The sequence below is a fragment of the Arvicanthis niloticus genome, chromosome 15 (genome assembly GCF_011762505.2).
Source record: "Arvicanthis niloticus isolate mArvNil1 chromosome 15, mArvNil1.pat.X, whole genome shotgun sequence".
In the NCBI taxonomy this organism is placed as follows: domain Eukaryota; kingdom Metazoa; phylum Chordata; class Mammalia; order Rodentia; family Muridae; genus Arvicanthis; species Arvicanthis niloticus.
In genome coordinates, this window is record NC_047672.1 from 34,896,141 (window position 1) to 34,908,263 (window position 12,123).

General features: G+C 45.5%; 1 protein-coding gene across 4 annotated transcripts in view; it reads left to right on the top strand.

Annotated features, from left to right (window-relative positions):
• Window positions 1-565: 565 nt before the first annotated feature.
• Window positions 566-12,123, top strand: part of Grm8 (glutamate metabotropic receptor 8) — a 789,897-nt gene continuing 778,339 nt past the window's right edge. The window contains exons 1-2 of one of the 4 annotated variants that reach the window (XM_076913634.1): window positions 566-827; window positions 10,058-10,868. In XM_076913634.1, coding sequence (XP_076769749.1) covers window positions 10,359-10,868 — 510 coding nt within the window. In that variant the 5' untranslated portion in view covers window positions 566-827; window positions 10,058-10,358. Of the gene's footprint in view, window positions 828-1,225; window positions 1,495-10,057; window positions 10,869-12,123 lie in introns of those variants that run through there. The other 3 variants (XM_076913635.1, XM_034519393.2, XM_076913636.1) reach the window with 3 other exon arrangements.

Genomic DNA, 12,123 nt, shown 5'->3' on the forward strand with positions numbered 1-12,123 from the left:
CGAGCCGCAGGGCAGTACCTAGGGCAGACCAGCCGCTAGCGGGAGGCAAACTTTATGAGGAAGCACGAGGCTTGTGGGCGCTACTTTGAGCATCACTGAAAAAGAAAGCAAGTGTCAGGACACTTGTCATCTGTCACGTCTTCTTCACGCTCTCCCTCCTCAGAGTTGTGCTCATTGGGAGGGATGGGGGTCCTGGGTCCGCCAGAGCTGTCCCTCTTGATTCGGGTCGGCATCCGCGGCGTTTTCCCGCGTGGGTGCCGAGCTCACTGCGCCGTGGCGCGGATCCCTACTTCTCGTCAACCCCCTTCTCTCCCTATCTTCGCAACCCCCTTCTCTGTCCGGGGTGGGGCAGGTGGGGCTGATATATAAAAACAAAACAAAAACAAAAATAGAACTCCGAGTTGATTCAGACTTGAATGTGAAGGGGTCCTGCCACTGGGGTGTCCCTGTCCCTACTCACGTCCGGGTCTCTGCCCCTCAGGGATCCCCCACCCTCGCTTCCCGGGGTGACTGGTTGCTGCGAAGCGATTGGCGATCCCGGGCGCGATCCCGGCCGCTGCTCCCCGCGCCGCGTGGGGTGAATGGCCGCGGGCGGAGGATCGGGAGGCGCCGGGCGTAGACCAATCGCGGCCGCCGGTGGGAGTATTTGTTATTCACATGGAAGAGACTCGCCGGTGGCTCGGCCAGCTCAGCCCCCTCAGCCGGGAGAGCAGCCACAAGTGCGGCCGTGGTGCTCGCCTCGCGCGGTGGCCAAGGCAGCGGCAGCGCTGATATGGAGCTGCGGGCCCCCCGCGGGCTTCCTCACCTCGCCCTCTACGGGGAGCAGGGTAAGACACCCCGCCGAGCAGCAGGCACAGAAGACGAAAGGAAGTGCTGAAGCACAGCAAAAAAGCCCCCACCTTTCAACTCTCCCCCAAACCCTGAGCTGGCTGCAAAAGTAGGATTCCCCCGATTTTATTACCGTTTCTAATTTTCTCCTCCCAAACCATGCAGCTGACAACCAGGTGTATGCTTTCTTCTCAGATTACTTTAATCCTTTGCCTTTTCTGAGTTCAAGTAGATGGCTTTGCATATCCGAGTCTGGGGAAAGAACTGGCGGGTGGAGAGACGCGGATGGGGAGAGAGGGAGAGTGGGCACCAGGGGGCGAGGGGCTGGCCGGGCACTGGAGCTTGATTGGGTGTCTGTTGATTTTACGTTGCAAATAACAAGGCGGCCACCCCTCTTGTCTTCCCATGATTACATTCCAGTGAAGAGGTGCGGAATAGAGGGAGCTTAGCTTGGATTTCCCAAGCTTTGGAGATGTGATCCCCCAAAAGTTTAGACTGTGAATGGGAGATTGAAGGGTGACGGGAGTGGGCAGGCGCTCCAAGAGGATGCTCTAACAGGGCGTGCGGCGGCAGGTTTTTAAATCGCTCTGCCTGGGATTGACTGGCTTGAGTGACCTCCTGGACCTGCCCTGGCGGAATCTGGACTTGCTCGGCCAAGAAGCCCAGGTACCTTGGTTATGTGAATGTAAAGGGAGGGATTTCCGAAGTTAGCGGCTTCCGGAATGAGTTGGGGTAACCCCCGCTTTCCTGAACTCTGGCTAGATGGATCTCTAACAAGGATCTGGGGGAAGGTACGGGGGAGTGTCGCAGGAAATCCTGGTGGTATAAGGGGACCCTGAGACCGGCATCCCGGTACAGCGCACACTCTGCCTTGAGTTTGCTGTCTCCGAGTTAGCTCCGCTAGGTTGGGATTTCCTTATCCCCTCCCCCCAACAATCCCCCCCCCCCCCCGCAGTTCTGGGAAAAACGCTGGAGTTTTGAGTCCTGTTGGGGGTGGAGGGAATAGGAGAGGACTCAAGGATCTAGAGTTTCCGAAGCCAAGGCAGAGACGCTCCCTGCAGCTCCTCGGCAGCACTCACGGTCAGAGTGGCCCCGGTGTCAGGAGGACCAGAAAGGGGTGTGGGTGCCTGCGGCCAGCAGGTGTGGCGGGGGCGGAGACGCTCTCAGACTGGTGCGCGCCCGAGACTGAAGCCCAGGGTTCAAGGAGGGGTGGGGGTGAAGGGGGACTCGGGCGGTGCCGGGGAGCCCCGGAAAAGCTAGAGTAACCGGGTCCTTCCCCGAGGCCCTAGGCTCTACCCTACCTTGGGCTTATATGGTCCACAGAACTGGGAAGAAAAAGGGAGATGGAGTGGGGGAGAGAGAAGGGGACCCCGGATGGGATGAGTGGCTACTGCCTGAGATTTTAGAGGGAGACCTCTCAGCCACGAGGCCGGGGTGAGCCCATCTACTCAAATGGCTCCGAGGTCCCTGGAGGTTCATACAGTTGCTGAAAAATGTAACAGAATCGTGCTTCCCCCAGCATCTCCCCCACCCCCAGTTGTCTGACACGCTTCTTTGGTGCAAATGAAATGCAGAGGCACGTGCGAGTCACCCGTTGCGCAAGAAGGCACCCCTGAGCTTCCCCGAGGAATTGCTTCTTAGCCCAAATTGAGAAGCCTGGCTTCATAAGATGTGTGTGTGCTCAGGATAGTATTGATGTGTGAATTTCTAAAACCCAAGCCCCTCAGTCCTACCCCACCCCCACAGGGAGTTCTACCCCTGGAGGGAATACCGTATTAGTCAATTGAGGGTGATCTTTTCCCATAGACCGGACAGTGGGGATCTCATGAACATCTGAGAATACACTAGAATCTTGGCCATTAATCCTACCAGTGGAAGAATTGAAGACAGGGTTTGCGGTGGAGTATTTGCAAGAAAAATTACTATCAGGACAAATGCATTCTGACGACGATAGCTTATATTTTGCTTGAAAGAAAAATGTAGAGAGAGAAAGAGCCACCAGCAGGTAGATCTTGGATAAACAGCTTATTACACTTGACTATAATTTCCATTTTCCGTTATAAAACTGTTTGTCAATAATTGCAAATGGCTACAGGAACCTCTTGAGTTTACCTTGGTCACTTGCTCGTGAATAATCTAGATAGAAGACAATCTCAGCCGTGTAAAAGGCATTCTCTGGGTCTTGCAAATACATGGCTTGATAATTCTGCAAAGAGCCCCGTTCACCAGGGAAATGATTTTCTAATGCAATTTTCCTATCTCAGAGTCAACTACAGGTTGTACTACATCTGCGATAAAGAGAGTATCTGCTCTTAAATAAGGGATGTGGAGACAATTTAGGAGGAGAAGCTTTCTAGGAGACATTTTCTCAGAATAAGGAAGCTGCTAAGAACACAGCGGAATACTGTCTGGTAGGCTCAATTCATTCTATTTGGTTTGTGCCGGCCAGATCTGCCCTGCTGTGCGCCCCGCCTCCTTCCCTCCTGCCCCCCACCCCCGAAAGTTATGGCTGAACAGTTCTAATCATTCAGATCCAAAAGGAAGAGGGAGAAGAATAAGCCCAGCTGAGCTGAACAGGAGTGTGCAGGTGAAAGTTAGAGGTCTGGAGTGATGTGCTCTTTTCAGACTTGGCTGGGCAGGTTGAAGCTGCTTCTGGGCTTGTTTAATTGGTGTTTATGCAGCAAACAGCCCAGCTGACATTCACATTGGCAGGATCAAGCGCCAATCTTTGTGTAAGAATGTTCCATTGTCTTTAGGGCACGACGCACTGAATACTACACAGGCATGCTTGTGGCAGCAGTGATGTTTTCCCTTCTAGGTTTCTTTCTCAAGGTCTTCTCCCAGTGGGGTACACATCAAGGGGACCCTGCTTTAGTCTGTGAGTGCTATTGCTGTCTCAGTATCTTAGAAGAAGGTGCCGCATAGATTTATCTTTTGCTTAGATCTACAGCAAAAATCTAGCCACATCCCAGTGCCTGTTGAATAGACTGGTTTTGAAAGGTCCAGGAAATTGTTTCTGCTTTTAGGATGGAGTCTGATTGGGTATCATCAGACTCTCACACTGAGTTTGCCTAGCAGGAGTGATCACGCCATGCTGTAGCAGGAGACCTTGTGTGCCTGGCAGTCAATTGTATTGTATTTTTATTTCCATTTCAAGTCAAGGGAGCTTTTCTTTTTCTGTTAGGAAGTTGGGTTTCAGTTTTTTTCTCCCTCCCTTCCTCTCTTCCCTCTCCTTCCTTCCCTCCCTCCCTTCTTTTCCTCTCCATCTCTCTCCCCTCTCCCTCCCCTTTCTCTCTTCCCCCATTACCCTCCACCCCATTTCTTCTCTTCCCATCCACTTATGTTTTCTTTGATTTTAAGTTCTCAGTGCTTTGGCAAGTTGGAGCAGGCTTATCTGCTGACTAGAAGGATGTTGAACACAGTGTTGTCTCATCTGGGCCCCATCACTGCTGGAATGATCTGAGGGGCCCAGTGGAAAGAAGGTGCCTGATAAGTACTCTTTTCTCTCTTTGGTTGTACCCCAGTCTCACTAATGGTGGTAAGATATTATGTCTTTTCTTAGGAATCATTTTAAAAAAACACAAATGCTCTAGTTGGAGGGAGAGCATCAGGTTTTGACACCTGTAGATGAATCTACTTACTCTCTGGGGAGAACTAAAGTTAAGAGAAACATGTCCTTGACCACAAGATACATCAGTCCCGTGGGCAGAAGGAGCTAGCTCTGTAAAGGGCAGGGAGCGGGTAAGGAGAAACGTAGGGAGAGCCCCAGATGATTATATAGAGGTTATTGAACACATGCAGTGCCGAGTTTCTACTTTTCCAGGCAAGATAATATATTCAGATACAAATCTGCTGGCTGGGTTTTCCGGTGGTAATATGTCTCCCTGCTAAAAGGCTTATATTTGCTTATCACTTAAGAAGTTTTCCTGTTTTTAACTGCAGAAGAATGTCTTGTCTCTTAAGAATGGCCCTTTGTGTGCTGTGTCTGTGGCCTTCAGGTCAGATATTGAAGTTACATTGACTTCCCTTTGTGCCTTCCAATTTTCCTTTGAGCTCTCCTTTTTGGTCTGGACTTTCCAAAGTTGATTCTTGGATACATGCCTGTTGCTAAGGTCTGACCCTCCATGCTGCTCATGGGAAATTGTTTTCCTCAGATCTAAGTATGATCTACAGGTAAATGTTTTAGTTCTGGGTTTGGTTATTAAACCAATGCTATCTCTGTTCATTCTTATATCACTTAAATACAATTAAAAAATACTTTTATATACATTGTGACATCTGATGTCACAGCCTAGCAGGTGGGCAGCAATCAGTTCCCCCTTCAGTAAAACAACAAACAAACAAACAAACAAACAAACTTACCCAAGGACTAGACTGAGGCACCTCTAGGACCCCAGGCATCCTACTAATGCCTCATACAGTCAGGTCAGAGTCTCATACCCAGAGGCTTTGGGACGGGGGACAGAATGTAACTGTAGTCCATGTGAACTCTGGCCTGAGACTTTAGATGAGGGTGTGATGCCAACCTCATAGGTGAAATCTAACAAGAAATGTGACAGTGTGCATGTGGTTCTGGTACACTGTCCTCACTCAGTAAGTTGGTTTCACCCTCTTTCCCTCTTCTGATCTGATACATACTATAAACATGGCCTACTGGTTCCTTAAATGTGCTCTTCTTATGCAATAGCTGTGTTATCTACAAAGAAGGATGTAAATTGAATTTCACTAAATCAGATTTTTTAAAAATGCATGGTGTTTAGGTATTTAAAGAAAACCTGTGGTGAATTCTTTTGTTATGCAAATAACCACCATCTAATTTATCTGTTTAGTAGTTGATCATCCTTTGGATCTGATTTCTTTAATATCTTCCCTGCTAATATAAATGAGCCTTTAGAACTTCCTCTCACTGATGGGGGGCCAGTGTTACTTGCTTGCAAACAAAACCAGTTATTGTTCTCAGTCGACAATGCCTTAGTCTCCTTTTTGAGTATAATCCCAAAGCCCCTTATTATTGAGTACCTAAGTCTCAGAGTAGGGAGCTGGAAGCCACCTTAGAGCAGGTAGGGTCATCCCACCATTTCACAGATTAGCAAGTAGAAGCACACAGAGATGAGGTGACCCGTTCACTGTCCCCAGCTTGTGACTGGATGTCAGACAAAGATCCAATTTCAGGCTTCTGTTGCCAGTGGAGGGGGTCCACTCTGTTCTCACTATGGATCCATACAGATAGCAGTCTGGGACATAGACAAAATTGTAGCCTTAGGAGCTGATGGCAGTGCTTCCCCAGGATAGCCCATTTTTGCTAAAAGGCAGAAAGATAAAGGATGAGAATGCTGCTTTTTGTGAGGAAAGTGATATTTCTTGGCTAAAGGTATTTTCTGCATGAGAATCTTACTTCTGTCAGTGCTACATGCAGGATGGAGGAAGGCAGGTGATCTTGATAGACCCCTTAGGTGCTGGTGGTCTCCTTCAATTGGCAACAGCTGGCCAAGAAAGAAGATCTGAAGTCTGGAAGTTTGAATATTTCTTAACCCTTTGAGGCATTCAGAAATATCCCTTCTAGAAATAACCTACAATTGTCCAGCTCCTTACTGTTTCTTGTGCTAACCAAAACAGTTATGAACGATTTCTGTGGGGTGGCTGGGCTGCTTCCCTTACTGCACAGTCACAGCCGATGTCTGCACTGCTGGGATTGTCCCAAAGAACAGGGTCCACCCCTAGGGGTCTGATGATTTTGGGGGTGTTGCTGTTTACTATGTCTGGGCTTAGGGCTGAACTCATCCTCTCACTTTAATAATAAGAGATACTGTTATATGCAAGGGCTTTACTTTGACATAGGGAACACCCATAGAAAATAAAACATGGGCCTTTTGCCACAGGCCTGTAACTCAGCCAGGGAACTTGCTTGTAGAGATACCTGGGTATGGAGGACAGACAGTACATGTCAGTGGTATAGCACTTAGAAGGGACAAAGAAGGGTGAGTTAGATGAGTCTATGACCTCAGAATTTCCACAGAACAGGACTCATAGCTTTTGTAAGAAGTCTATCAGAAGCCTGCCTTTAGTCCCAGCACTTGGGAGGCAGAGGCAAGTGGATCTCTGTGAGTCTGAAGCCAGTCTGGTCTACAGAGTGAGTTCTAGGACAGATAAGGCTACATAGGAAAGAAAACCTGTCTCAAAAACTAAAAGCTGAAGAAGAAGGAGGAGGAGGAAGAAGAAGAGGAAGAGAAGGAGGAGGTAGAAGAGGTAGAGGAGGTGGAAGAAGAAGAAGAGTAGGAGGAGGAAGAGGAAGAGGAAGAGGAAGAGGAAGAAGAAGAAGAAGAAGAAGAAGAAGAAGAAGAAGAAGAAGAAGAAGAAGAAGAAGAAGAAGAAGAAGAAGAAGAAACAAGCCCAGGAGTTGGTCAGCTTGGGAGAAAAGCTATTTTATTTCAAATCGAACACAGCACATGAAGCAAAACTGTTTGGATCTGTAGCTCAGGAAGGTCAATATTTCTTTAAAAATATTAATTCCAGCAATGAGTTTGGATTAAAGTCCACAAGAATTATAGGAGAGCTGGGTTAAGCAATACAAGATTATGTCGTGAAACCCGAAGTTTGCAGTCATTTTCTCTTCCACACACTCTCATACATGTATTTTCCCTTTAGAATTTAAAAGGGAAACTTAACCTATCAGGGCTATGATTTTTCATGGCATTGGATCAAACTCTGAAATTCCTTCAGTATTTAATTATTTTATCTGACTTTACTTTTCAGTAGACAGAATTCAGTGATCACATTCTCATCTGGGCAAATAGTCAAAAAGGTTCTCTACTTCAGTAGAGAAAGAAAAACAGGCCAGGTTGATGCCTGGCTACTGAGCATACATACATACCTATATGACCATACATACATATATACATACATACAATTTTGTAGTGTATGCCTGTTGGTAGGTTCTGTCTCCCCTTACAGATAAGGAAACCGAGGGTTAGAGAGCTTGTGTGCAATTAATTCCATGCAGCACAGGAGGAAACCTGAGCAAAAATCCAGCAAGCTGTCCCATAAAGGATAGTGCAAGCGGAACCTCTTGTTTTCCACTTCACTGACTTTGTCTGCTAACCCAAATATCCCTACCCTGTGGCGCTCCGAAACTCCAGCCTTTCTTTAGATTGGAGCTCTGAACAGACCTAGGAGAAGTTAAAGAGACTAAACATCAGTGCAAATACCAATAGTTCAAATAGAAACTAATGTTTTATAATTTCTAGGACTAAATCCGCGACGGAACTAACTTAACGCCTCATTGAGTAGCTGTGGAGACGTGACTAGATAAAGTCCATGTTTGTCTATAGCTGGAAACTGTTTATTCTCTCAGATGTGTTTACTGTCTTTGAGATGGCTTGTCATAATGAAGAAAGACTTCGAAGCACAGCCCCTAGCCATGAAATTTCTCCTTCATTTGTCCCTTTACTCGAGGATTGGCTAGTGTGGACTTGGTCTCCAAATCCAGATTAGTGGTCAGAGTTAATGACAGTTTACCATGATGTTACTACTCTTCCTAGTGAGACTGTAAAACATAGCTCTAACTGTACTCACCGGTAAGTAATTGTACACTCAGGTTCCTCCAGAAACACAGGTGGGCTTCCTAAATGTTTCTTTTTGGGGACTACTTCGGGTCAGACTGTTACGGACTCTGAGGGGAAAGCAGCTGCCAGATGACTCGAGTATTGAGAAAATCAGGAAAGGACTACATATTTGGGGCAGTGCAGAGGTAATCAAGGTACAGCTGGTACCAGGGGTCAAGGAACATTTTTTGTTCAGGAAGTCTGGATAGGGCTTAGCAGAGGGGTCAGCGCTTGGCTGGAGCTTCCAGTGCACAAGGAAGGAAGTCAGTGCAGTGGTCTGTGGCTAAGAGCCTCTTTTCTAACCCGGAAGTGAAAAACAGCACAAGTTTCTCTGAAGGCACTTGGGCATATGTTCAGTTGTCCCCCAGGGAGGTACCATCCTTTTTTTTCAGGACAAAGAAGATGGAAAGAGAATTTTATGAACTGGAACTTGAACGAGTGAATGGGAAATGCAAGCAGATGTTGGTTGGCTGCGGTGGAGGGAAGCGGTCCAGATTTCAGAATTCAAGTCCAAGTGTAAATAGGTTAGAAATGAACATTAGATTAAGCCAGAATACATTGTTGCCGCTTATTCTCTTCATTCTATGCACATTTCAAGCCTCAGACTCCCTGTGTTAAGTCAGTTCTCCTTCGGTTAAACTTCTTCAGAATTGTTCTGTAAGGATCTTGTGGAATTCAAGGATGAGGTCCCCAGAATGAAGTTTCCTCTCCATTTGCCTGTGAATGCTTTCACTCTAGGTTATTTCTAGTCTTGACAAAATGATTGTTTTCTGCACCGAGTCAGACAAAATTAAGGAGCGCTCCAATTTCCAGCTCTGATGTGTTCCTAGTGATTCTCAGATCAAGGTGTGTTTACTTCAGGATTGCAAGCGTGGCCATTGCTTTCACCCTGACAGATTAATTGGGAACTCTTGACAATAGTAACAGGAAGATCACACATAACCCTCTCTCTGTGGTTAATTTTTGAGTCTTTGTTTTATTACCAGAGAACAATAGGATAATTAATATGAGGTAGCTGATGTTCTGTGCTGAGTGTTTCTTCAAGCTACAAGATATTTTCAGATCTTTTGGTGACTTGTCTCTCCTTTCCTCTCTTCTCTCCTTTCTTCCTTCTCTGTTATTGAATAGTCACTGTTTCCCACTGGGGAATCTGGGATACTTTAAAAAAAAAAAACAGTCATTAACAGATGACTGGCTTGTTTTGTTGAATACATCACAGAAAATAACCTTTCATTAGCTCATGGACAAGATTTAAATGCTAAATTTATAGAGCTATTAAAAAAATAAAGCAGATTTGAGAAGAAATAATGTCATCAATTACAGAAATTTTACCTTTCTGGAAATAAGACTTGTTGAAATAAAATGGTAAATAAAAATATGTTCAGGCTTGAAAGAAGTGAGCAAGCTACTGATACTTTTCTGTTTCTCTTGCTCTAAACATGTCATCAATCTCCCTGCTTAGATGCAGTGCAGCCAGGTGTTCAGAATCACAGGGGACCAAAAAAGAGTTAGTTCTTAGTGAATAGGAGAAATAAAAAAGTTGGTTCAGACAGGTCTTAAGTATATGAAAAACACAGCCTTACTGAACTGAATCTCCCCCACCCCCTTTTCCTTCCTCTTCTCCTCAGGAATAATTCTGCTACAGGGCTGAATTCAAGGACGTGAATTGTTGACCTCATCCCAACATCAGAACCTCAGATGTTATTCTAATTTATTTGCAAGCCAACTTTATGTGGGAATAAACTTGAACGGAGGATCTGTTGGAAATTCACTGTGAAGTTCAAATCAAGAAAACTTGCTGAAACCCCTAAAGCCTTCCCCCATGGGCCCTGATGGTAGCCTCCAGAAGGTGCAGCCTCAGGTGGTCCCCTTTCTTTTGTGGCAAGAATAAACTTTGGGTCACTGATTGCAATACCACCCTTGGAGAAAATGGTATGCGAGGGAAAGCGCTCAGCCTCTTGCCCTTGCTTCTTCCTCTTGACTGCCAAGTTCTACTGGATCCTCACAATGATGCAAAGAACTCACAGCCAGGAGTATGCGCATTCCATCCGGGTGGATGGGGACATCATTTTGGGGGGTCTTTTTCCTGTTCATGCCAAGGGAGAAAGAGGGGTGCCTTGTGGGGAGCTGAAGAAGGAAAAGGGGATCCACAGACTTGAGGCCATGCTGTATGCAATCGACCAGATCAACAAGGACCCTGATCTCCTCGCCAATATCACTTTGGGTGTCCGGATCCTTGACACATGTTCCAGGGACACCTATGCTTTGGAGCAGTCACTAACCTTTGTGCAGGCACTGATAGAGAAAGACGCCTCTGATGTGAAGTGTGCTAATGGAGACCCACCCATATTCACCAAGCCTGACAAGATTTCTGGTGTCATAGGTGCTGCAGCAAGCTCCGTGTCCATCATGGTGGCTAACATTTTAAGACTTTTTAAGGTAGGTAAAGACGTTGTCTTTTTAACCGTTATGAAAGAATCAGCAATCTTTGTGACTCCAATTGCGGGTTAAAGAAGAGAGTGGAGATGAAGACACCCATAAGCTCTATGGCGCTAGATCCCACAAGTGAGCCATTCTGTGCTTGTGTTTCTACCAGTGACACTTTAGTTCCCTGAGCTATGATTAAATGCATTAATCCTGTTTGTGTCCTCCAAAGAGAATGTTGGTTAAGTTTTGTGAAGTCTTTGGTCCGTCATGGGTCGACCTCCTCAGGGAGGCCCACGTCAGGTCAAAGCAAGCATCTTTAGACAATAATTGACCCTTAGCTCATTTATCAAGCAGGACACTTCCTTTATATCTGAGGTACATGTGAGATAATTTCCTCGGTGAAGCTTTTTCAAGGTGGGATGCTCTGTTATGACAAAAACTCCTGTGTGAAGAAACAGTATTTATTGCTAATGTGTGGAAGGGAGTGACATTCCAGGAGATAAGACGGCCATAAAGTTGTCAGGCTTATTGTAACCTGAAGAGAGCAGAACCTCATTAATTCAGAACACTCTGATACAGACTGGAAATATAATTACATATAATTCTCTCATTGAGTTAATAGTTCAAATTTAGCAGGAAGAAATCAAGACATTTTGATTTAGGTTTGATGATCTATTATCTGTACACTTTATAATATTGACTGAAATTGCCAATATAAAATAATATATGTGAAAACACTTTGAAAGTAAAAAGTACCGTAAAAATAAAGTTATTGTAACTCACCATTTTTTATTAACTTTCTCATCTTATTTATTAATATCCATTATGTAGTCTTTTGAAATAGACATGACTCTTTAAATTGAAAATACTTTTCACTCTGATTTCTTACTTGTTGGGACTTGGCTTTTCCAACTGAACCTGAATTAATGAGGCTTCATTTTATATTATGAAAAAGTAGTCCTATGCATTCAGATTTAATGTTGGACTGGTGACAGAGTGGCAAAAATGAACAAAGCAATGGAAAAGTTCACAAAAGAAGGATGAAAGAGATCGAATCAAAAGCTTTCTGGCCTGGGAAGATTTCTTGGGGGAAAGTCTAGCTTGACCTAAGTCTCATATTGGAACCCGATCAGTAGCATTCCCCAAGAGGCCACACAGCCTCTGCATGAATCCCCTTCGTTCTGAGACAAGAATGCTAAGAGGTGGTTTAATGGCTGTTTTCAGATTGATGACACTGCATCAAATGAGGAGGTTGCTCTCTGCATCT